The sequence below is a fragment of the Lontra canadensis genome, unplaced genomic scaffold (genome assembly GCF_010015895.1).
Source record: "Lontra canadensis isolate GAN:19392208 unplaced genomic scaffold, GSC_riverotter_1.0 scaffold63, whole genome shotgun sequence".
Lineage (NCBI taxonomy): Eukaryota > Metazoa > Chordata > Mammalia > Carnivora > Mustelidae > Lontra > Lontra canadensis.
Window position 1 is genome coordinate 8,530,536 of NW_022631057.1, and position 22,897 is coordinate 8,553,432.

The 22,897-nt window shown below is 39.3% G+C and overlaps 1 protein-coding gene and 1 non-coding gene across 3 annotated transcripts in view; both read left to right on the forward strand.

Moving 5' to 3' along the window:
• The window catches only part of IPO9 (importin 9), a 55,252-nt gene that overhangs the window by 22,367 nt on the left and 9,988 nt on the right, over positions 1-22,897 (forward strand). For both annotated transcript variants that reach the window (XM_032878247.1, XM_032878248.1), the window contains exons 5-14: positions 3,257-3,345; positions 3,961-4,047; positions 4,822-4,941; positions 5,056-5,156; positions 5,356-5,414; positions 5,987-6,138; positions 6,856-6,954; positions 8,304-8,410; positions 8,782-8,921; positions 11,715-11,874. In XM_032878247.1, the coding sequence (XP_032734138.1) occupies positions 3,257-3,345; positions 3,961-4,047; positions 4,822-4,941; positions 5,056-5,156; positions 5,356-5,414; positions 5,987-6,138; positions 6,856-6,954; positions 8,304-8,410; positions 8,782-8,921; positions 11,715-11,874 (1,114 nt within the window). The remainder of the gene's footprint in view (positions 1-3,256; positions 3,346-3,960; positions 4,048-4,821; positions 4,942-5,055; positions 5,157-5,355; positions 5,415-5,986; positions 6,139-6,855; positions 6,955-8,303; positions 8,411-8,781; positions 8,922-11,714; positions 11,875-22,897) is intronic.
• On the forward strand, positions 12,040-12,175 carry LOC116879884. Its single transcript, XR_004385119.1, has one exon. It is a non-coding gene; the product is annotated as a small nucleolar RNA SNORA42/SNORA80 family (small nucleolar RNA).

A 22,897-nucleotide genomic window follows, 5' to 3' on the forward strand; every position in this document is an offset into this window, starting at 1 on the left:
GGAGTGGCTCCTCCTCCCCAGTTTTTATCTCCACATCTATCCTCTCACTCCATTGACTCGCTCCATTGACTCTTTCCAGGGAATTAAGCTGGTATAGTATTTCTACTACTATGAAACCTCAACCACTTAAGGATAGAGTAATTGCATAGTAGTTAAGGACTCAGATTTCAATTCATATTCAGATTTTACATTAAGCCAAGTTACTTAATCTTTTGAGCTTGAGTCTCCTTGTATATAAAATGAAGATAATGATAGTGTTTACCTCATGTTAGTTATTATGCTAAACAATTTATATAGATTTAGCTTATTTAAACCTACCAAAAGACCCCTTCAGGTAAACACTATTGAAATTTTAGCCATTATGATAATTATCATTATTAATTTTCTTCTTAGTTCAACCAAGGCAAATTTCAGAACAGTGAAATACAATTTTTATAGGAATAAAAGAAGATAAGAACAGTGTAGCTATGTAATTCTTACCTTAATTTGGTCAGCTTAGAGAACGTAGCATTTGGTATCTTTTCTTTCTGTTCTAAGAAGGTGACAAAAATATTTACGGAAAAATGCTTTTAGTCTAAGGAGATTTGGTGGATGTCTCGTCTAAGCTTGAGTAATCTATTAATCCCTCACAGAATAGAGAACTCAGAACTTGAATTTCCTAGTCCTCTAGGTGAAGTCACTACTGTTTTGCCTTCAAGGAATCTTTACCTGGATATTAGCCATCTTCTGTTGATCTTTTAGAAATTGTATTTCCCCTCAGTTCATACAGATTTGTGAAATGTCTATGTCTTATCTCTTTCTCTGTGCCCTGCTAGCTTACCTGAAATGTATTCCTACCTAGTTACGAATGCCATTTCTTTCTTTTCTTTTTTTTTTTTTTACTCTGTTTATTGAACTTGGCATCTCGTCCCACTTTTACTTATCTATGTTCTATTGATGGTAGATAGCATCAGTTCTCTGTCCAAAAGCAAACTCCCCATCTCCTTTTGTTTTCAACCTCCCTCTTCCCATGTCCTGGCTGCCTTTTTGAACTATCTGCTTTATTCCTATTATCTTTGATGGGTGCTTGGGATATAGAGCAGACTTAAAAAAGAGCAAATGTTCCTTGTTCAGATTTTCACTTTCCTGCTTATTACTTCCCTTGCATGACTCATTATTCAGGTAATTTCATATACCCCTCTCTGTGGAATCAGCCATCCAAGATTCTTTATTTACAACTTGATGGTGCCAGAAGATCAGTTAACAGATACATTTTCTACCAAGGAAAAGAAGCATGTTCCCCTCGAGTCTTCCAGCACAAAGTTTGGCTTTTTTAAAAACCTGAAGGAGAAAGCAGTTTACATTCATCATACTTGGAATATTGTAGAACCATCATTGTGCTTGACTAAGAAAATCACTGTTAAGTGAGATCACTTTTCTGTCAGCCACAGGGAGAGAACTCTGGGGGAAGTGGGTACTGTTTTATACTGGAGTCAGCAGACACAGGGTGGATAGCTGCCAGCCTCCATTCCCAGATAGCTGCTTCCCATGCTTTCAGATGAGGATAGACGGTGCTCTCACAACAGCAACTCAGGAGTGCTTGAAGATGGCAGGACATGGTGTATGGATGGGAGCCCAGTAGGAGAATGGGACTGATTGTCTTTGGGGTTTTTTTTAAGATACTATATACTTTTTTAAGCCTTTAGTAAGCCTTCCGTTAAGCTTATCTGTTTGTAAGTGAGAACTAACACCAATGGTGTGAAGGAAATGCAAACGTAGTAGCTGAGGACTGAAATATTTGACCACAGGTATAGCTTTTTTTAGTTTCAAGAAGTTTGGAGATTGAGATATTTCCAGTGCCCCACGCCTTTTCTGACTTGCTGAGTGACCTCAGGAAACTTATCTTGGACTTGAGCTTATAAAGTGTTAATAAATCGGGACTACTAGGAATGAATATAGGAGAGCAAAAAAATGTGGTTAAGCACTTCATTAGTAGAATTAAGCTAAACTATTTTTTATAAAACTTGTTTTCATTAATATGCTCTTCATCACATTTGTTTGGACTAATTTCTTTGGCTTTCTGAATGAAATAAGAAACACTTTTTTTTTTTTTTTAAGGTTTTATTTATTTGACAGAGAGAGATCACAAGTAGGCAGAGAGAGAGAGAGGAGGAGGAAGCAGGCTCCCTGCCTAGCAGAGAGCCGGGTGCGGGACTTGATCCCAAGACCCTGAGATCATGACCCGAGCTGAAGGCAGAGGCTCAACCCACTGAGCCCCCCAGGCGCCCCAAGAAACACTCATTTTATTCAGAGTTCAGAATTTATTCTTCAGGAGGAACCCAAGCTAGTAAAGAAGACTCAGTCTTGAATATATGATCTTCATTTGACTTCTGGTGATTGATACTGCCCCAAATTTGTGGGGTATATTAATCTTGAAAGTGCTGACATGGATTTCTTGTAGATCCTCCTGAAAAATGTCCCAGGTGATGAGCTCCGTTTCTGTAGTGATCATGTGGGATTGCCAGGAAAAGCAGTAGATAAAGTGAACAGACACGAACTCAAGGGCTTGTATTCCACAGATTAGTAACATGAACCCCAGGGTCCTTCATGCTGTCTTAGTGCTTGTGTGGAAAGTGAAAAGAAAGACACGACCCCTGTTTCCTTCACCTTCTTCAAGTCTCTTTCATTAATAGGTTCCTTTTTGCCACATTCATATGGTAATCTCTTCTGTTCCAGTGAGCAGTAGCCTCTGATTTCTAGGTCAATAAATGTCATTCACTGAGAAGAGTAACATAAACAGAGTGGACTTAGAGCCTAGTAAGCCTGCATATATTTTATTATGTGCATCAGAACAACTCACCAAGGGAGAGTATTGAAAATGGAACCAAAGGTAAGACACCTCAAGGTGCACCTGGATGTTGACGATCGGGCATGAATTGGATTAATACAGGATTTCCCTAAGGTGACCTTGCAAGGACTTTGACACAGCTCTTAGAGATTTTCTTGCAGTGTGTTTGTTTCTTTCTTTCAATATTTATGTAAAGTTTTTTTCCTCACTCTTATGTATTTTTCTTTGGGCTCTTCTCTTCCCCTTCTAACAAATAATAGTTACTTGCACCTTTTCCTTCTCCAGGATAAGACTACCAGACCAATGTCTTTACCTGTATGCTCTCTGCTTGGGAACTGCCACTTAGAAGCAGTTCAAAAATTTTCCCACTTATATCTTCATAAAGCACTTTTTGTTTGCTTTTTTACAGTACTTTTTTTTCCTTTGTAGAATTCACTCGAGAAGTAACAGACACACAGATGCCACTTGTTGCTCCAGTCATTCTTCCAGAGATGTATAAGATCTTCACGATGGCCGAGGTATGAAATCTCAGCTCCAAGATCACAGCGAATAAGAGCTGCTCAGGTTCTGGTCAGCCTCCACATCTCATGTGGGAAACTGTTGTGTTTGCTGCCTCTCCCTGAACCTGAAGACCAGAACTGACAGAGGTCTGAATCTGGATTAACCTTAGATCTTTCACTTAAATTGTGAGGGCCAGCCTTTGATGAGAGAATGAAATAGCATCTGCATTGTTTCCTCACATATTTCCTGCCCTATATGCAGTATAAGTAAACTCTGAGTACCTAATGGGTAATGTTTTAACCTCTACTCTCTCTGCCACTAGCCAAGAGTCTGTCTTTTGAAAGAAATACATTGACTGTGTTGAGATTTCAAGTAGCACCCATTCTAATATTTTTAATCAAATAGCCCACAGAAGCCTACATATAAGGCTGATCCCACTGGGTTCTAACATTCTGCTGGCTTTTATTCCCTGGATTAGAGAAGAAGTCTGTCCTGGGTGTGAGTAGATGATGTTACCCTTCTCTAGGGAATCCAGTCCCATGTCAGCACTGAGAAGTCATAGTTTTTCTTCTAGTCACAGATATGCAGACACAGACACATCTATCTCATGGCTATGCTGTAACTTTTCACAGGTGTATGGTATTCGAACCCGTTCCCGAGCTGTGGAGATTTTTACCACTTGTGCCCACATGATCTGTAACATGGAGGAACTGGAAAAGGTAAGGAGGCCTTTGGGTCAGTAACAGACTTCATGCTTAAAAATCTCTATGCCTTCCATCAGAGGCATAGCAGTGACTAACTTCATTTCAGTAGAACCACAGTGCACCCTGATTTAATCAGAGTTGTGGATGCATTTAGCATTTTGATTACATTTTTCATCTGTATATAGTTTAGTTTCCTTTTGTGTGAGCCTTATTTCTTAACCACATCCTGCATCTTTTCATATGAGCCATCTCTCAGAACTTCACTACTCCCTTACAGCCCTCTCACGTGAGACAGAGCTAGCTGAAAAACGCCAACCTTGTCATTCAGAAGCAGTTTTGAAAAGTTAGTCTTGGGGTGCCTGGGTGGCTCACTCGTTAAGCATCTGCCTTTGGCTCAGATCATGATCTCAAGGTCCTGGGATCAAGCCCTGCATCAGGCTCCCTGCTCAGCGGGAAGCCTGCTTCTCCCTCACCCACTCCCCCTACTTGTGTTCCCTCTCTCACTATGTCTCTGTCAAAAAAATAAATAAAATCTTTAAAAAAAAAAAAAAAAAAGTCTTACATATAATGGCTTTTAAGGAGGCCGTGGTGAGGAACTGCAGGTGTTGGAGATGGAAACCTGAAATCTTGGGTAACACCTCCAGTGCCTTAATGGCTGCACTCTTCTGATTGGAATCTGAGCTGGAAGAAATATTTAGATGCCTCAGATCTGTGTTTCGGAGTTTGATACGTGTATTGAAACCATTGATTAGTGGTATGTCCAGTATTGACTTTGGTTTCTATTTTCAGGGTGCAGCCAAAGTTCTGATCTTTCCTGTGGTGCAGCAGTTCACAGAGGCCTTTGTTCAGGCCCTCCAGATACCAGATGGCCCCACATCCGACAGTGGGTTTAAGATGGAAGTCCTAAAGGTAAACATTTACTACCATTGAGATACTTGGACTTTTCAGAAGGTGGTCTGAAATCCTTGGTTTTTCTCCTATATCACGTGTAACTCTTAGATCTTTTTCTTTGTAATTTCTCAGGCAGTGACAGCCCTGGTGAAAAACTTCCCAAAGCACATGGTGTCCTCCATGCAGCAGATTCTGCCTATTGTTTGGAACACCCTAACTGAGAGTGCAGCTTTATATCCTTTTCAGAAAGCTTCAGGGACCTGCTACCACCCGTAATCGGGAATCTAGCATTAGGTCTTGCATTCATGTGGTTCCATTTTTTTTAAATGAGTTTTTTAAAGTATCTACTCTTAGGGTTGGAATGTTATGCATTCCCTTGTAGAATACATGTAAAGCAGACTCCAAATTCTGTTTCTTTACTCTTCATCATACTTATGTGAGGACAGAAGTAAATTACACAGAGGAAGTTGAAGATCCTGTGGATTCTGATGGTATGTAGTTTATCTGATCTTGACAGATATGCCACATAGGGAGGAAAGGGATCTAGGAAAGGAAAAAGACAGAGAAAAACAGTAACATAGAGGCTTCGCTCTCTTAAGTGAGTTTTCTAATTGAGTTTCCTTTTAGTGTATTAGATATGGGAAAATGGGACACTGAAAATCTTTAATCTGTTCCTCAAAGGCATTTGCATAAATCTCATAAAATAGAATTTCTGAGTTGGAAGACCCACCTCAAGGGCCATCTCATCCAGCCTACTTCTTTCTGGCAGATGATGATACTTTCATTTCTGTTTTAATATTTTTAGTTTTTCAAATAAAAAATAGACTTGCTGGAAAATATATTCAGTGTTTCTGATTCTTTTACTTGAAAAACCAAAGAATATTTAACATTCTCAAAGTTCCTTTCTTTGACTCCTTAGCTCCCCCTCTTCTGTTCCCTTGGGAATAATAGCAAGTACTTGAAATATTCATTAATTTACAAAGATAATGTAGTTAGTTTCTAGCAGACGTGCTTTCCTTTTGCCTTCTTGTCATTGAAATCTTCTCTTGTGTATTTCCTGTAGGTGAAGTCCTGGGCTTTGAAAATCTCGTCTTTAGCATTTTTGAGTTTGTCCATGCTCTCCTAGAAAATAGCAAATTCAAAAGCACTGTTAAGAAAGCCTTGCCTGAGTTGATTTACTATATAATCCTGTATATGCAGATCACTGAGGAGCAGGTAATTGATATTTGGGGGACAGTTACCAGCTTGTTTTGGGAAAGTGCAACTTGAATGTGAAATCTAGGTCAAGGGAACAATTTTTATTTCTAAAAATAGACACTAGAAGAGTAACTTCATGTGAAGTTCTGGGAAAGCTTTGATACCATTTTATTGCCAGAATTTCTGGGTGTTGTGGTTTTATTAACTCTGATATCAGGTAGTTAGACTCTGAGAATACTTTCACCTTCATAGTACCACGAACCAAAGACTCGGGTCTCTAGAAAAACTTATTCCTTTTCTGTAAATACTGACACATAGAGATCATTAGCTTGGTTGGTGGATCATTAGACCAGAATAGAGCATTAAAAAAAAAAAAGATAATGTTTCCTCTCTTATATAAACAGTACAAGAATCAACGTAATTTCCACATTAAATATTCCATAAGACCTAATATATTCAGAAAGTTGATCTGTCAGAAATAACAGCTGATGAAAGGTAGCAGAGAACTAGTAGTCAGCCACATTCTAAAATAGTGTCTACTAGAGAGGAATAACTTTTGCTACTTACCTTGATAAAGGATTTGCTTGTCTACATCAAAAAGAAAAGACTTTGAGGCTAGAGTTCCGTTCAAGATAAAAACAAAAGGTTGAAATCTTCCACTGTGTGTGGATGAAAAAGAGAACATAGGAACTGGATTGGTAGCCTCACAAAGACCTAACCTCATCATCCTTTCAGATTAAAGTATGGACAGCCAACCCCCAACAGTTTGTAGAAGATGAGGATGATGACACTTTCTCCTATACGGTTAGGATTGCGGCTCAAGACCTCTTGCTGGTAAGTGGGTCCCCTTGATACTTAACCAGAAAACCCTAATCAGTCACTTGACTATTCCCTCTTCTTCCTAGGCATCTAACCCAAGTTGATCAGTGTTACTGAGCGACTGCATCTCAGAGTTCTTTGACGATAACAAAATAAAATCTCAAATGAAGTTTGAGACTCAGTAATTGCAAAGTCATTGCTACTGGTTTTGGTTTATAAGGAAATAATAGATGTAAAAATTGTACAAAGGATAAAGTGTTCTAATGAGTAAGGGTAATTGAATCAGGAACACTCAGTTTAGCCCACTCTTAAGCCAGAATTTGTAGCACAAACCAGATGTCAGCAAACTTGAAAAAAAATTAGATTGCTGAGAGAAGAACATCCAAACATCTGCGGTTTTCTTTGGCCCTGACTAGAGCATAGAATTTTCTCTAGGCTTAAGTTCTGTGAAGAAGCTGCCTCTTGCTGTGTTGGGTCGGAGGTTTATTCTCATTATTAGTGAACATTTCTTATTGTCCTCCAGTATTTCTAAGGCACCCAGGAAAGATCACATTAAGTTCCCATTTGTAGATTAGCCTTATTTTTTCTACAGTCACACTCCGAGAGAATAAATAATCTGACCGTTGTCATCCGAAGCTGAGTCTATTACAGCTCACTTACACTCTACTCAATCTAGCCATGGGGAGCTTTACATTTTGTTAGTTTTCCAATGCCTAGGCACTGCAGAAATATAAATATTACTCTAATTCCGTTAAAGATCCTGAACTAAGAGGGGTTGTATTTTTTTTTTTTAGATTTATTTATTTATTTATTTGACAGAGAGAGCACAAGTAGGCAGAGAGGCAGGCAGAGAGAGAGGAGGAAGCAGGCTCCCTGCTGAGCAGAGAGCCCGATGTGGGGCTCGATCCCAGGACCCCGGGATCATGACCTGAGCCGAAGGCAGAGGCTTTAACCCACTGAGCCACCCAGGCGCCCCAAGGGGTTGTATTTTTAATATACCTCATCAGAGTTTAGAATGTATACGTGAAAGAGTTTGAACCACTGAGTTTGCAGTTAAGTTTTCAGTTTGCAATTAAAATACGTTTAATTCAGGACACCTGAGTGGCTCAGTTGGTTAAGTGTCTGCCTACGGCTAAGGTCATGATCCCAGGGTGCTGGGATCGAGTCCTACATCTGCTCCTTGCTCACCCAGAGCCTGCTTCTCCCTCTGCCTGCCACTCCCCCCTGCTTTTGCACACATGCTCACTCACTCGCTCGCTCTCTCTCTCTCCCTCTCTCTGGCAAATAAATAAAATCTTAAAAAAAAAAAAAAGTGGGTTTAATTTGCACAAACAGGTTTATTAGCCCCTCCCTTCTCTCCCTAGGCTGTGGCCACTGATTTCCAGAATGAGAGTGCGGCAGCCCTGGCTGCTGCAGCCACTCGGCATTTACAAGAAGCTGAGCAAACCAAAAACAGCGGTACCGAACACTGGTAAGAGTGAGCAGGAGATACTTAACTTAGGAACATATTCTGGGCATCAGATCTGAGACAATCAAATCCTTGCTTTGAATCATGTGTTTTAAAGTAGTTCTTCCCAACCTTCAATAATTGGTTACAATGCTTTTATTTTACCCTTTAATTTTAAAAGCTCGGAGGGAAGGACTTTAACTTTGTTTTTAATTAGAGAAATCTGTTTATCTAAATGTCACTGTTTTCAGCTCTAGATTTAGGTTGGAAGGACAGAAAATGGACTTTTTGGGTCAGATTGTGCTGGAATGCCCTTTCAGGTTTCTCTCTCCCTCAGGTGTTTGTCATTTTGACAGTGTAGTTTGTTTTACCAGACTGTGGTATCGCTTTCTCAGGTGGAAGATACACGAGGCATGTATGCTTGCCCTTGGCTCAGTGAAGTCCATCATCACGGACAGTGTGAAGAATGGCAGGATCCATTTTGACATGCATGGGTTCCTGACCAATGTCATCCTTGCAGACCTCAACCTTTCAGGTATGTTTCAGCACAATGCCAGGATTCTCAAAGATACTTAAACCTGTCATCATCTTGGTTACATTGTTCACTTAGATAGGTAAACCAGGTATTCATGTGTCCTTTGGGTAAAAAGTCTTTCTACACTAGAGCTTGAACTCATCTGAACCACTAAAACAGCCTAGAGACCTTGACTCAGCTTTACCAACTAAGAAATATTGCCGCATTCATAATTTTTCCACTCTGTTCACGTTTCCTTCCAAGTCACTGCTTATATTTATGGCTGGTTTTAGCATTTGAATAGGATGCACATTTGGGTTTTACTGTACCTTGAGAACTTTGGCTTGAGTTTTGTCATTATTAAGTCCAAAATACCTTCAGGTGGTTTGTGTCAGGCTCATTCTTCCTGTTTGTTTCCTGTCATTTTTCTCAAACTTTATTCTTGGCCAGTATCCAAATGATTAAAATGTTCCATTTTCAAGTCCATGTTAATTACTTGCCTTTAAAAAAAAAAAAAAAAGTTGGCTCTACTATATTAGACTCGGATTTCTCCAGCAATGCAGAACAGTAGCTAAGAATTACCATCTCTCTATTTGACATCTTCGGCTATGTTGCTTCTGCCCATGCCATGCCTTATTCTCTTCCTTAGACCCACCCACCCCCACCGTCATTACAAAAGGCCATCTTCGCTTTCTCCAAGTACATAAATCATGGGATATTTGGCATTATTTGCTCCATTCCCAATCCATTCACATGCCTCTCACTCATAGACTAGCCCTTCGAATAGCCGAAGCCATTTGAAAACATTCTACTCTGGGGCACCTGGTGGCTCAGTGGGTTAAGCCTCTGCCTTCAGCTCAGGTCATGATCTTGGGGTCCTGGGATCGAGTCCCGCATCAGGCTCTCTGCTGGGCAGGGAGCCTGCTTCCCCCTCTCTCTCTGCCTGCCTCTCTGCCTACTTGTGATCTCTTTCTTTGTCAAGTAAATAAATAAAATCTGACTTTAAAGAGGTAATGTGTTATAGACTATCTCACAATGTCACTTCCATTCTCTGACTCACGAAGTTACAGTGGTTGAACATGAAGAGCTCAGGCCCACTGGGAATATCCTTTTTCACTCTGCACTTACGCTGATGAATGTTTTCTTTCTCGTTCTAGACTGTAAGGTTTCTGAAGGTAGAAATCATGATGCTTGTATCCCACAGTGCCTTGCATGTATTAGGCATTTCATAATTATGTGTTGAATGAAAGTGTTGAAATTTCTTAAGCCCATCAGTATATTTTTTGTAGAATTTGTCCTAGTAAAGAACCTTCAAAAATTCATGGAGACTTGAGAATATTTGTAATTGACTGGGGCAAAGTTTAATATATAGCATTTATTATCCTGCCAATAGCTCGAAGCTTTTCTGCATCAGCCATTCTCAAACTTTCTGGTGTCAGGACCCCTTTACACTTAAAAATTACTAGTGATCTGAAAGAGTTTTTCTGTGAATTTTATGTGTCAATACTTAGCATATTAGAAATTGAAACTGAGAAGTTTTGGGGCACCTGGGTGGCTCAGATGGTTAACATCTGACTTTTGAGTTTGGCTGAGGTCATGATCTCAGGTCGTGAAACTAAGCCCCAAATCGGGCTCTGCACTGGGTGTGGAGTCTGCTTAAGATTCTCTCCCTCTCCCTCTGTCTCCCCCACTCTAAAATGAGTAAATAAATAAATCTGAGAAGTTTGTAAAATATAGGAAATGCTAACATACATTTCATTAGCTGTCAGAGCCATGGTGCACACATCAGATCACTTCTGCAAAACTCCACTGTATACTTAAGAAAGAACGAGAATGAAAAAGATGGATCATAACTTGGTATCACTATGAAAGTTTCAACTTTGGGACTCCCAGGAGTCCCTGGGCCATACTTTGAGTACTTCTGTATGATGGAAATTTGTATGTGATTATCTGACTGGCAAAGGTTGTTACATTCTGTTCAATAATTCTCAACAACTACATGTTTACGAGTGACTAAGGTTGGCCCTGTGATAAGCTGATTAAGTACAGACTCTGTCTTCAAGCAGCTTATAGTAGGCAGAGGGTAGACATCCTCACACTGGTGGCTAGAATAACCAACAAAATATGTAAGAATATATAAGAAAGCTAAAGACTAGCACAGAGATAGTTAGGATTACTTCAGCCTAAGAGATCAGTTGTATGATGCAAGTAGGGGTGAATGTGTTGGCTTATATACAAGGCACAGAAATGGCAAGGTAACGTGCGAGTTGCTGGGATGGGTATGTGCTTGAGTTCAGAGTCCATAAAAGGAAATCATTGATAATGCTAAAGCTACTGATCATAGGGGGCCTTAACTATAATGCTTAACTAAAATGGTCTTTATTTGGTAGACTATGGAATTTATTGACCGGTACTAAGTAAAACAATGATAGCTATAATTTATATTGTTTCAGTAGTGGTCCAGGAGTAGGAAAAACTGGCAATGGAGACATTTAGAGGACTAACTAGTGGTGCTGGTAAAGGATAATGAGAGGTAGGGAGGGGAATGAAGGAGGTAAGTCTTTTTAGCCTAAGAATATTCAAGATCTGCTTTGCCACAAATAGTGAAAAGCAAAACTGGGAAAATGCATTCTGTACCACAGGTCGAACATTTGCTTTTATCTGATAAGATCATCCTTTTTCCTTATTTAAGTTGTGTATATTATGTAGTATCCAGTTACTGTAACAAGTTGAGGATGGAGGTGGAGAAGGAGGAAGGGCAAATAACAGAAACTTTTCATTGTCCAACCCCTAATTGCTCTCTCTTCCTCCCAGTGTCTCCTTTTCTCTTGGGCCGGGCACTTTGGGCTGCCAGTCGGTTCACTGTTGCTATGTCCCCTGAATTGATCCAGCAGTTTCTACAGGCAACAGTTAGTGGTCTTCATGAGACACAACCCCCATCAGTTCGAATTTCTGCCGTGAGAGCCATCTGGGGGTGAGTACACCACCTTAGGGTGATAAGAGAAAATTACTCAGAGTAGAAGTCCCAAACAGCATTTGGCCAGTGGATTATGTTGCTTGGGAATTTCTGATGAAAATCTCCTACCAAATGGCAAACGAATCATATAAAAAAAAAAAAAATCAAGAACATGGCTTCTACGCATGGGTTTGGATTTATGGGAGGCTCGTCCCCCCTGGGCCTCTCATAGTGCCCCATGCCAGAGCAAACTGTGGCCCTGAACCATTGCCTGGCCTCTGTGCCATAGGCTGCAGGCACTGAAGTGGGTCACACAGTGAAAAGAGAAAACAGAGAAAAAAAGAAAGAACATGGCTTCTTTGAGTCCCAGTAGATCTTGTTCCCTTTTGTTCCTCATTCCTTGAAAGTTCACTCCAGCTCTGGAAACATCTAGATCAACTCCCTTTCTTAGAAAGGTGAAGGCTTGAGAGATAAATAACTTGCATAGGATGGTACAGTGAAGAATTACAGAAACACTGGCGCCTGGGTGTCTCTGTTAAGTGTCTGCCTTCAGCTCGGGTCATAGTCCTAGGGTCCTGGGATCGAGCCCCATGTCAGGCTCCCTGCTCAGCTGGAAGCCTGCTTCTCCCTCTCCCACTTTCCCTGCTTGTGTTCCCTCTCTCGCTGTGTGTCTCTCTCCGTCAAATAAATAAAATCTTGAAAAAAAGAAAAGAAAAGAAATTATAGAAGCAGGATTAGAGCCTCTTAGGTCATTTTGTCGATTGATTTTTTTTTTCTGTTTTAGAGACTAAATTTGGGATAACAAGGCTTAGAAACACTGCTTGTTTTTTTCCCAGTTTTACCTCCCCTTTTCACAGCTAATATAATACTAGTGACTCAACTAGTCATTTATTTGTATTCCTACCAAGATCAGAGGGGAGTATTGTTGTTTTAAGAAATATTTTAATGTCCAAACTTAAGAGTCTCAGTTGAATCCTAAAAACAACCTAAAATCCTAAAAATAGAAAATTCATCTTCTACCTACTGCTACTCTCTTCTTACCTTTTGAAACAGATATGCAGATGCTGGGCATTGTTATGTGTGTCTTTAGAAAACATTGAGGGGAAATAATGTATGCAGGACGGCTGAAGAAGATACCCCTCACTTGTCTCCCTCCCTCAACAATAACTTGGCATCTACTGATGGACAACAGTGCCTTTGTGGAAGCTGTGAGATCCAGAGAGGAGCCTGAAACCCCAGTGCTGTCCAAGAACAAGGAGAGCCATTTTGAGAAGTCAGGCTCCCACCCAGCGGCTGATGTATCAACCCTAGTCCTGGCTGTAGCCCCAGACACAGCTCCATGTCCTTAAGGGTTGGCTCCAGCCCCATTTGGCTTGGATTCTATCACCAGCACCACACATCAAGTACCTGGGAGGATCTTACCCAGCAATGTGTTGGACATTAGTAGAAGTACAGACCTCAGTCCCAGCTGCAGACCCTGAAGTAGTCCATGAACTGGCTCCACCCAATCTCAGCTGTGGTCCAGGGACCCCTGGAGAACACAGATTTAGACAATCACGCAAGGATGAGAGAGCCTTTGTGGCAGTCCAGGAGTCCAGCAGAGAGATTCTAGCACAGCCCTGGAGCCAAAGCAGTCCAAGACTAGACACTTTTAAAGACTGCAAGAAGCGGGGCGCCTGGGTGGCTCAGTGGGTTAAAGCCTCTGCCTTCGGCTCAGGTCATGATCCCAGTGTCCTGGGATCGAGCCCCGCGTCGGGCTCTCTGTTCAGCAGGGAGCCTGCTTCACTTCCTCTCTCTGCCTGCCTCTCTGCCTACCTGTGATCTCTGTCAAATAAATAAATAAAATCTTAAAAAAAAAAAAGACTGCAAGAAGCAACCGATACTTCAAATGTGAAGACCACAATGCAAGAAAGACTTCAAGGAACATGAAAAATCAAGGAAACGTGACACCAAAAAAGGTGTAATTTTGGAAATGTAATTTTTGAAATGAAAAAAATGTAATTTTTGAAATGAAAAAAGTAATTTTCCAGTAACTGACCCCAAACACAGAGACGTGTGATATACCTGATAAAGAGTCCAAAATAGCTGTTTTAAGGAGCTCAGCTATAAGAAAACACAAAAAACCATTCAGTGAAATCAGAAAAACAATGCATAAACAAAATGGGAAGTTCAACAGAGAAATAGAAATCATGAAAAAGAACCAAGTGGAAATCCTAGAGATGAAGAATACAATGAATGAAATTTTAAAAAGCAACAGAGACCATCGAAAATGAACAACTCAAGAGGAAGAAAAAAACCTGTGAACTAGAAGACAGGACCTTTGAAATTTTCCACTCAAGGAGGGCAAAGAATAAGGAATGAAAAGGAATGAAGAAAACCTGTGTGAACTTGAGGATACCATTAGGAGAAACCATCTGTGATTTATTGGAGCTCCAGAAGGAGAAGAGAGGTAGAAGGCTTATTAGTTAAAAGGCAGAAAGCTTAGTTAAAAGAAATAATGTCTGAGAACATCCCAAATCTGAAGAGAGATTGTACATCCAAGTTCATGAAGCTAAAATTTCAATTCAAAGTTACCTTTTCCAACATCCGTTATAATAAAACTATCCGTTAGTTTAAAAAAAAAAAAAAAACTGTCTAAAATCAGATGGCTTTTAAAGCAGCAAGAGAAAAATATTTCTCTCATTTATATGAGCTGACTTGGCAGCAGAAACCTTGCAGGCCAGGAGGGAATGCTGAAACAGAACTCTCAACCAAGAGTATGCAGCAAAGATGTCCTTCAAGAATGAAAGCAAGACAAAGTCCAGCAAAGCTGAGGGAATTCTTCACCACTAGATCTACCTTACAAGAAGTGCTGAAAGGAGTTCTTCAAACTGAACTGAAATTAATAATATCAAATATACAACACAGGTAAAGATAAGTGTGTAATAAAAGTCAGAATACTCTAATACTGTTATCTGGCAGTGTGGTAACCACTTAACGCTAAAGGTTAAGGGACAAAAGTATTGAAAATAATTAGCTAAATAATTTGTTAATGAATATGCAATATAAAAAGTTAAATTGTGACATCAAAAACATAAGAGAATGAATAAAGAGTAGCGCTTTTGTATACAAAGTTATCAGTGTGAAATAAACTGTTACATCTGTAAATGTTTTATGTAAGCCTCACAGTAACCACAGAGCAAAAATCTGTAATAGACAACAGAATCAAAGTGTTCCACTATGGGAAATCATAAATTCACAAAGAGAGCAAGAAAGGAAAAAAGGAACAAGGGAACTACAGAAGAGCCAGAAAACAGTTAGGTGGCATTAATAAGTCCTTACTGATCAAAAAAAATTTTTTTAATTTTTTTTGGTGGGGGTTGGGTAGGCTCCATGCCCAGTGTGGAGCCAGCCCAGTGCACTGCTTGAACTCATAACCCTGAGATCAAAACCTAAGCAGAGATAAAGAGTCATAGGCTTAACTGACCGAACCATCCAGGTGCCTCTCAAAAATTACTTTAAGTGTAAATGGATTTAAATCTCTAATCAAGGGACACCTAGGTGGCTCAGTTGGCATCTTGCTTTCAACTTAGGTCATGACCCCAGGGTCCTGGGATCGAGCCTGGCATCAGCATTGGGCTCCCTGCTCAGTAGGGAGTCCGCTTCTCTCTCTCCCTCTGCCCCCCCTTATGCTCTCTCTCTCAAATAAATAAATAAAATCTTTATTTAAAAAAATCTCTAATCCAAAGTCAAGAGTAGCCAAATGGATTTTTTTAAAAAGACCCAACTTGTGTGCTGCCTTTAAGAGCCTCTCTTCAGGACACATGCTCAAAGTGAGGTGATAGAAGATCTCTTCCATGCAAGTAGAAACTAGAACAGAGCAAGGGTAGCTATGTTTCTATCAGATGAAATAGACTTTAGCCCAAAAGCTGTACAAGAGATGGTTGTTTAATGATAAAGGGGTCAATTCAACAAAAGTTACAGCATTTGTAAATATATATACATTTGACATTGAAACACCTAAGTATGTTAAGCAAATACTGACATCTGAAGGGAAAAATCAACAATAATACAGTAATACTAGGGGACTTTAATAACCCACTTTCAACAATGGATAGGTTATCCAAACGGAAATCAGTAAGCATATACCAGACTTGAACTATTCTTTTGACTAAATGGACCTAATAGACATAGAAAGAACATCTTATCCAACAGCACCAGAATAGACCTTCTCAAGCATGCGCAGAACTTCCTCCAGGAAAGGTCACAAAACAAATCCTAGCAAACTTAAGATTGAAATCATACCAACTATCTTTTCCAAACACCGTGAAATAACACTAGAAATTATTTACAGGAGGAGAACTAGAAAATACACAAATACGTTAAAATTAACAAACTCCTAAATAATCAGTGGAAAAAGAAATGAAAAGAAAAACAGGAAAATATCTTGAAATAAAAATGGAAACATAACATACCAAGACTTAAGGGATGCAGCAAAACCAGTTTTATTTTATTTTTTTAATTTTTAATTTTTATTTTTTTTCTCACCACCCCCGCTCAGCAAAGCCAGTTTTAGGAGAGAAGTTTATATAGAGAGATAAGTCTCTACTTAAATTAAGAAAAGAAAAAAAAAAAAAAGATCTCAAACAACTTAACTTTATATCTCAGGAACTAGAAGAAGAACAATAAATGAAGCCCAAAGTTAATAATATGAAGATTGAGTAAAAATAAATAGAGACCAGGAAAACCATGGAAAAAACCAACTAACCTAAGAGCTCCATGTTTTGAAAACACAAAACTGACAAACTAGTTAGGCTAAAAAGATATGAGAGAAGACTCAAATATAAAATCAGAAATGACAGGGTGCCTGGGTGGCTCAGTGGGTTTAACGCCTCTGCCTTCAGCTCAGGTCAGGATCCCAGGGTCCTGGGATCAAGCCCCCCATCGGGCTCTCTGCTCAGCAGGGAGTCTGCTTCCCCCTCTCTCTCTGCCTGCCTCTCTGCCTGCTTGTGATCTCTGTCTGTCAAATAAATAAATAAAATCTTTAAAAAAAAAAAATCAGAAATGAGGGGCACCAGGATGGCTCAGTCAGTTAAGCCTCTCTGACTCTTGGTTTTAGCTCAGGTCATGATCTCAGGGTCATGAGATTGAGACCCAAGTTGGACTCTTTGCTCATCAGGGGAGTCTGCTTGAGGATTCTCTCTGTCCCCCTCCCTCTGCCCCTCAAGGTCCTGCTTGCACATATGTGTGCGCCCTCTCTCTCTCTAAAATAAATAAATAAATGTTTTTTAAAAACCAGAAATGAAAGAGGAGACATTATAATTGATATCACAAAAATGCAAAGGATCATAAGAGACTACTATGAATGCCAACAAATTGGATAACCTAGAAGAAATTCCTAGAAACTATATACAGCCTATCAAGACTGAATTGTGAAGAAATAGATAATCTGAACAGACATTAACAAGTAAGGATATTGGACCAGTAATCAAAAACTTCCCATAAAAGGAAAGTCCAGGACCAGATGATTTCACTGTGAATTCTACCAAACTAAAGAACTAATATAAATCCTTGCTCGTCTGAGAGTCTTTCCCAAAAAAACTAAAGGAGCACTGCCAAACTCATTTTATGAAGCCAGCATTTACCTGATACCAAAACCAGACAAAGACAGTGCAAGAAAAGAAAACTACAGGCCAATATCCCTGATGAATATAGATGCAGAAATCCTCAACAAAATATGAGAAAACCAAATTCAACTGTAATTTAAAGGATCACAGCTGTGATCAAGTGGGATTTATCCCTGAAATACAAGGATGGTTCAGCTTATGTAAACCAATCAGTGTGATATACCAGTGAATAAAATGAAAGATAAAAATGATAAGATTATATCAGTAGATTCAGTAAAAGCATTTGACAAAATTCAGTATCCATTCATGATAAACACAGTGAGTATAGTGGGAACACACCTTAACACAATAGAGACCAACTATGATAGACCCACAGCTAACATCATGTTTTTCATTTAAGACCAAGAATAAGGGGTACCTGGGTGGCTCAGTGGGTTAAAGCCTCTGCCTTCTGCTCAGGTCGTGATCCCAGAGTCCTGGGATCAAGCCCTGTGTTGGGCTCTCTGCTCAGCGGGGAGCCTGCTTCCCTTCCTCTTTCTCTGCCTGCCTACCTACTTGTGATCTCTGTCTGTTAAATAAATAAATAAAATCTTTAAAAAAAAAAAAAAAAAAGACCAAGAATAAGACAAGGATGTCTACTCTCATCATTCCTATTCCACATAGTAATGGAAGTTTCCAGATTGGAAAGGAAGACATAAACTTGTCTCTTTGCAGTTGACATGGTATTATATATAGAAAAACCTTAAAAATCCCACTGAAACATTGCTAGAACTATTTCAGTAAATTTACAGGATGCAAGATACACAAAAATCAGGTGTAGTTCTAATAATGAACTTTGAGAAAATTATTAAAACAATACTATTTATAATTGCATCAAGAATAATAAAATACCAAGAATAAATTTAACCAAGTAGGTGAAAGCTCTATACACTGAAGAGGTCCCTGGGTGGCTCAGTCAGTTAAGCATCTGACTTCAGCTTGGGTCATGATCTCAGGTTCCTGGGGCTAAACAAGGAGTGTGTTTATCCCTCTCTCTCTGAAATAATGAAATCTTTTATTTAAAAAAAAAAAAGATCTGTACACTGATATTGATATCTGTATACCGTATAAGATACTGAGGAAAGAAATTAAAGAAAACACAAATAAGATGGAAAGTTAATTCCATGCTCATGCATTAGAAGAATTAATGTTATTAAAATTTTCACTCCTGAAAACAATCTACAGATTCAGTGCAATTCCTATTAAAACTCCCAGTGGCAGACAGTCTTAAAATTTGTATGGAATCAGAAAAGACCTTGAATGGTCAAAGCAGTCTTGAGAAAGAACAAAACCGGAGGCTTCATACTGCCTGATTTCAAACTATATTACAAAACTATAGGAGTAATCAAAACAGTATGGTATTGTCATAAAGTAGATACGTAGATCGGTGGAACAGAATGCAGAGCCTGGAAATAGACCCACACATAAATGGTCAATTAATTTACAGCAAAGGAGCCAAAAGTATATAGTGGGGAAAAAGTAGTCTCTTCAATGAATGGTGTTGGGAAAACTGGTCAGCCATATGCAAAAGAGTGAAACTGAACCCTTATTCTTATATCATACACCAAAGTTAACTCAGAATGGATTAAAAATTTGAACATAAGACCTAAAACCATGAAACTTCTGGAAGAAAACATAGAAGTTAAAATCTGTGGTATTGGTTTTGGCAGTGGCTTTTTGAGTTTGACACTAAGAACAAAGGCAACAAAAGCAAAAAATAAATAAGTGGGACTACATCAAGCTGAAAAGCTTTTGCACAGCAAAGGAAGCCACCTACAAAATCAAAGGCAACCATCAAAATGGGAGAAAATATTTGTAAAACATAATAATAGGGGATTGATATTCTAAATATGTTTTTAAAACTCAATAGCAAATGAAACAAGTTAAAAAATGGCACAGGAACTGAATACAGACTTTACCAAAGAAGACCTGTAAGTGGCCAACAGGTAAGTGAAAAGGTGCTTGACATCTCTAATTATCAGGGAAATGCAAATCAAAACCACAATGAGATAACACCTCACACATGTTAGAATGGCTGTCATCCAAAACAACAAGTGTATTGTTATCCAAAATAATAAGTGTTGATAAGGATGTGGAGAAAAGGGAACCCTTGTACACTGTTGGTGGGAATGTATATTGATTGGTAAAGCAGTATATGAAAAGCAGTATGGGGTTTCCTCAAAAATTTTAAATAGAACTACCATTTCTTTTAACAATCCCACTTTTGGGTAAATATCCAAAGGGCATGAAAACAGGATCTAAAAGAGATCGCAATCCCGTGCTCATTGCTTGTTATTTACAGTAGCCAACATATGGGAACAACCTAAGCGTGTGTCAGCAGATGAAGGGATAGAGATGTGGTGTACATATGCAATGGAATATTATTTAGCTGTGAGAAGGAAGGAGCTCCTGCCATTTACAGCAGCAGGAACGGATCATAAAGGCATCATGCAAAGTGGAAAAAGCCACACAGACAAATACTGCATGGTATCATTTATATCTAGAACTAAAAATAGAAATCATTCTCATTTAAAAAGAAAGCAATGGGGTTACCTGGGTGGCTCAGTCAGTTGAGTGTCAGACTCTTGATTTCAGTTTGGGTCATGATCTCAGGGTCTTGGGATCGAGCCCTCTTACGGGCTTTGGGCTTAGTGCAGAGTCTGCATGTCCCTCTCGCTCTGCTTCTCCAACCACTCATGCTCATTCTGTCTCTCTCTCTGTCTCAAATAAATAAAATCTTTTAAAAAGTGGCTGTTAAGAGGGTGGGGCTGTAGAGAGAGATTGATAAAAGGATACACATACTCTATGAGATCAGAGGATCTAATACAAAACATAGTTGATAACACTATTGTATAACTGAAAGTTTCTAAGAGAATAGAACCTAAATTTTCTCACACACACAAAAATGTATGATGTGTTGGATGGATTAACAAATGAGATGAGGAGGAACTTTAACAGTGTAGGTATACATCAATACCATATGACCGCAGTGTACACTTTAAATATCTTACAATGGTATATGTACTTATACCTCAATAAAGCTGAAAAAAATCAAGTTAAAAAATTAAAGTTGATTTGTCTGTAAAGTTACATTTTATAATCAGAAAAAAATGTGAAGAAAACTTAAAAAAATAATGTTAAGTCTCTGACTACATGGGCAGTAATTTACTTGAAAGATGAAGCAAACTTCTGAAAAGGTGACAAAAGCTTTGCACACCAGGGAAATGGACACTTACACATGTTTCTAAAATTTTATATAAGGTATCAAGGGCTGGATCCCTTGACCACATCTGTGGATCCCAGGTTAGAAACCGTCTATGAAACCAACTACTATGAAACCGTCTAGAAACCAACTACTTTTTCCCCACTATATACTAGAAACCGTCCCTATTCAGTTTCCCAACCAGTTACAATCTGGCTTCTGTCCTTATCACATTATTGAAACTTCTTTCTGATGTCACTAGCAGACTTTTATGGCCATCACACTACTTTGCTTTTCTTTTGTCCTGGTTTTAATGTATTCTTCCATGTCATAATTAATGTATCATTGCAAACTGCCCAAAATCATTTCTGAAACAAGATACTGGTCAACAGATACTCCTGCTTGTGTCACATTTCTCAGATCACAGTTATGCCAGCTTTTCTCCTGAGCTCTAAATTAATGTATCTGCTACTTATCAATACCAGGGCAGATGTATCTTTAAGTATCTAAAAATAAACACTTCTGCTACTGAGCTTACTGTTGACCCCCTCCAAGCCTGCCCTACCTGTATTCTCTGTTTTAGTAGAAGAAATCAGGACCTTTTTTTTTTTTTTAAGGAATTGGTACCTTTAGATCTTATGCTTGAAGAGATTTTGTATCCCTGTTTTAGTAAAAGTAGAGATCCCCGATCTCTCCCTTTCAGGTCTTGGTTCCTTCGCCTTCATCTGTTCTCTCCTGCTACTACTAGTCTAGTTTGTATTCTCAACTTCTTGTGCCTGAATCTCTGCCATCGCTTCCTAATTGATGTCTCTGCTCCAGCCTCTATTCCAGCGATCTGTAGAATTTTAGCTGTATAACTGTTTTCTAAAATAGAAACCTGAGGGGTGCCTGGGTGGCTCAGTGGGTTAAAGCCTCTGCCTTCGGCTCAGGTCATGATCCCAGGGTCCTGGGATCGAGCCCTACATCGGGCTCCCTGCTCATCAGGGAGCCTGCTTCCTTCTCTCTCTCTGCCTGTCTCTCTGCCTACTTGTGATAAATAAATAAAATCTTCATTTAAAAAAATAATAAAGCAGAAACCTGATATTTCTGCTCCTGTAAGTGAAATTCTCATGGTCCCAGTTGTGCTCTTCAAACTGAGATGCAGGGATCCTGGTATGCCAGGTGACACATGAAGCCACAGTATAAATAAAACTATGGCATCTTCCTGGGGTTTCAGTGTTGCTTGAAGACTTTTGGGGAGGGCAAAGAAGGTATTAGGAATCATTTGTTAAAAAAAAAAAAAAAAGGTTTGAGATACCCTGGCTTCCAGAATAGTCTCACCTTCTTTAGTGTGGCATACAAGATCCCGTATGAGCTAAGCAGATGATGTGATCTCTGTGATCTACCAGACCGTATGGTTTCAGGTTCATCAGAAGAGCAGTAACTGTAAATCCTTAGAGTGGAGAAGCAGAGGGAAGAAGGCAGAGCAGTGTTGAGTACCAGTAGAGAGAAGGGTGCAAAACCTAGTCTAAGGCATTGAGAGCTCACCAAGGCCAGATGACCGTTTAGCTCTTAAGGAAAAGTCAGATCCAGAGCAAGGTAGAATTGAAAATCAAGATGTTACGCACCAAAAAACAGAAAGTATGGGGCTCCTGGGTGGCTCACTTGGTTAAGTGTCCAACTCGTGATCTCGTGATTTCTGTTCAGGTCATGATCTCATGGGTTGTGGGATCTGCTTGTTCTCTCCCTCTGTTCCTCCCTCCACTCGCTCTCTCGCTCGCTCTCTCTCTCTTTTTTTCTCTCTCCAATAAGTAAATAAATATTTTTTTAAAAGTCTATGGACAAATCTGAGAGATCAAAGCCCACAGTTTCACTGTTCACTATGGACCTTTGATCAGACACAAGTAACATGGTTATAAGCCACTTAAAAAAATTAGGAAAAACCATGTATGGAGTACCTGCAGAGCGCCTTGTTTCTGTACTAGATTCTTTTAACATAGAGAAGCAGCGTTTTTATTGACTTTTATTGCCATTCTGAAGATAAACAAAAGTACAGACTTAAACAGGATAATTATATTCCATTGGACGTGGTAAGCAGCATTCAGTAAATACTGAATAAGAGGTAAGTTTAAACTATGTATAGAAAACTTTAAACCCTACAGGTAGTTTACAAATTTTAGTACACAATTTTCTGTTGTACACAGATACTACACAA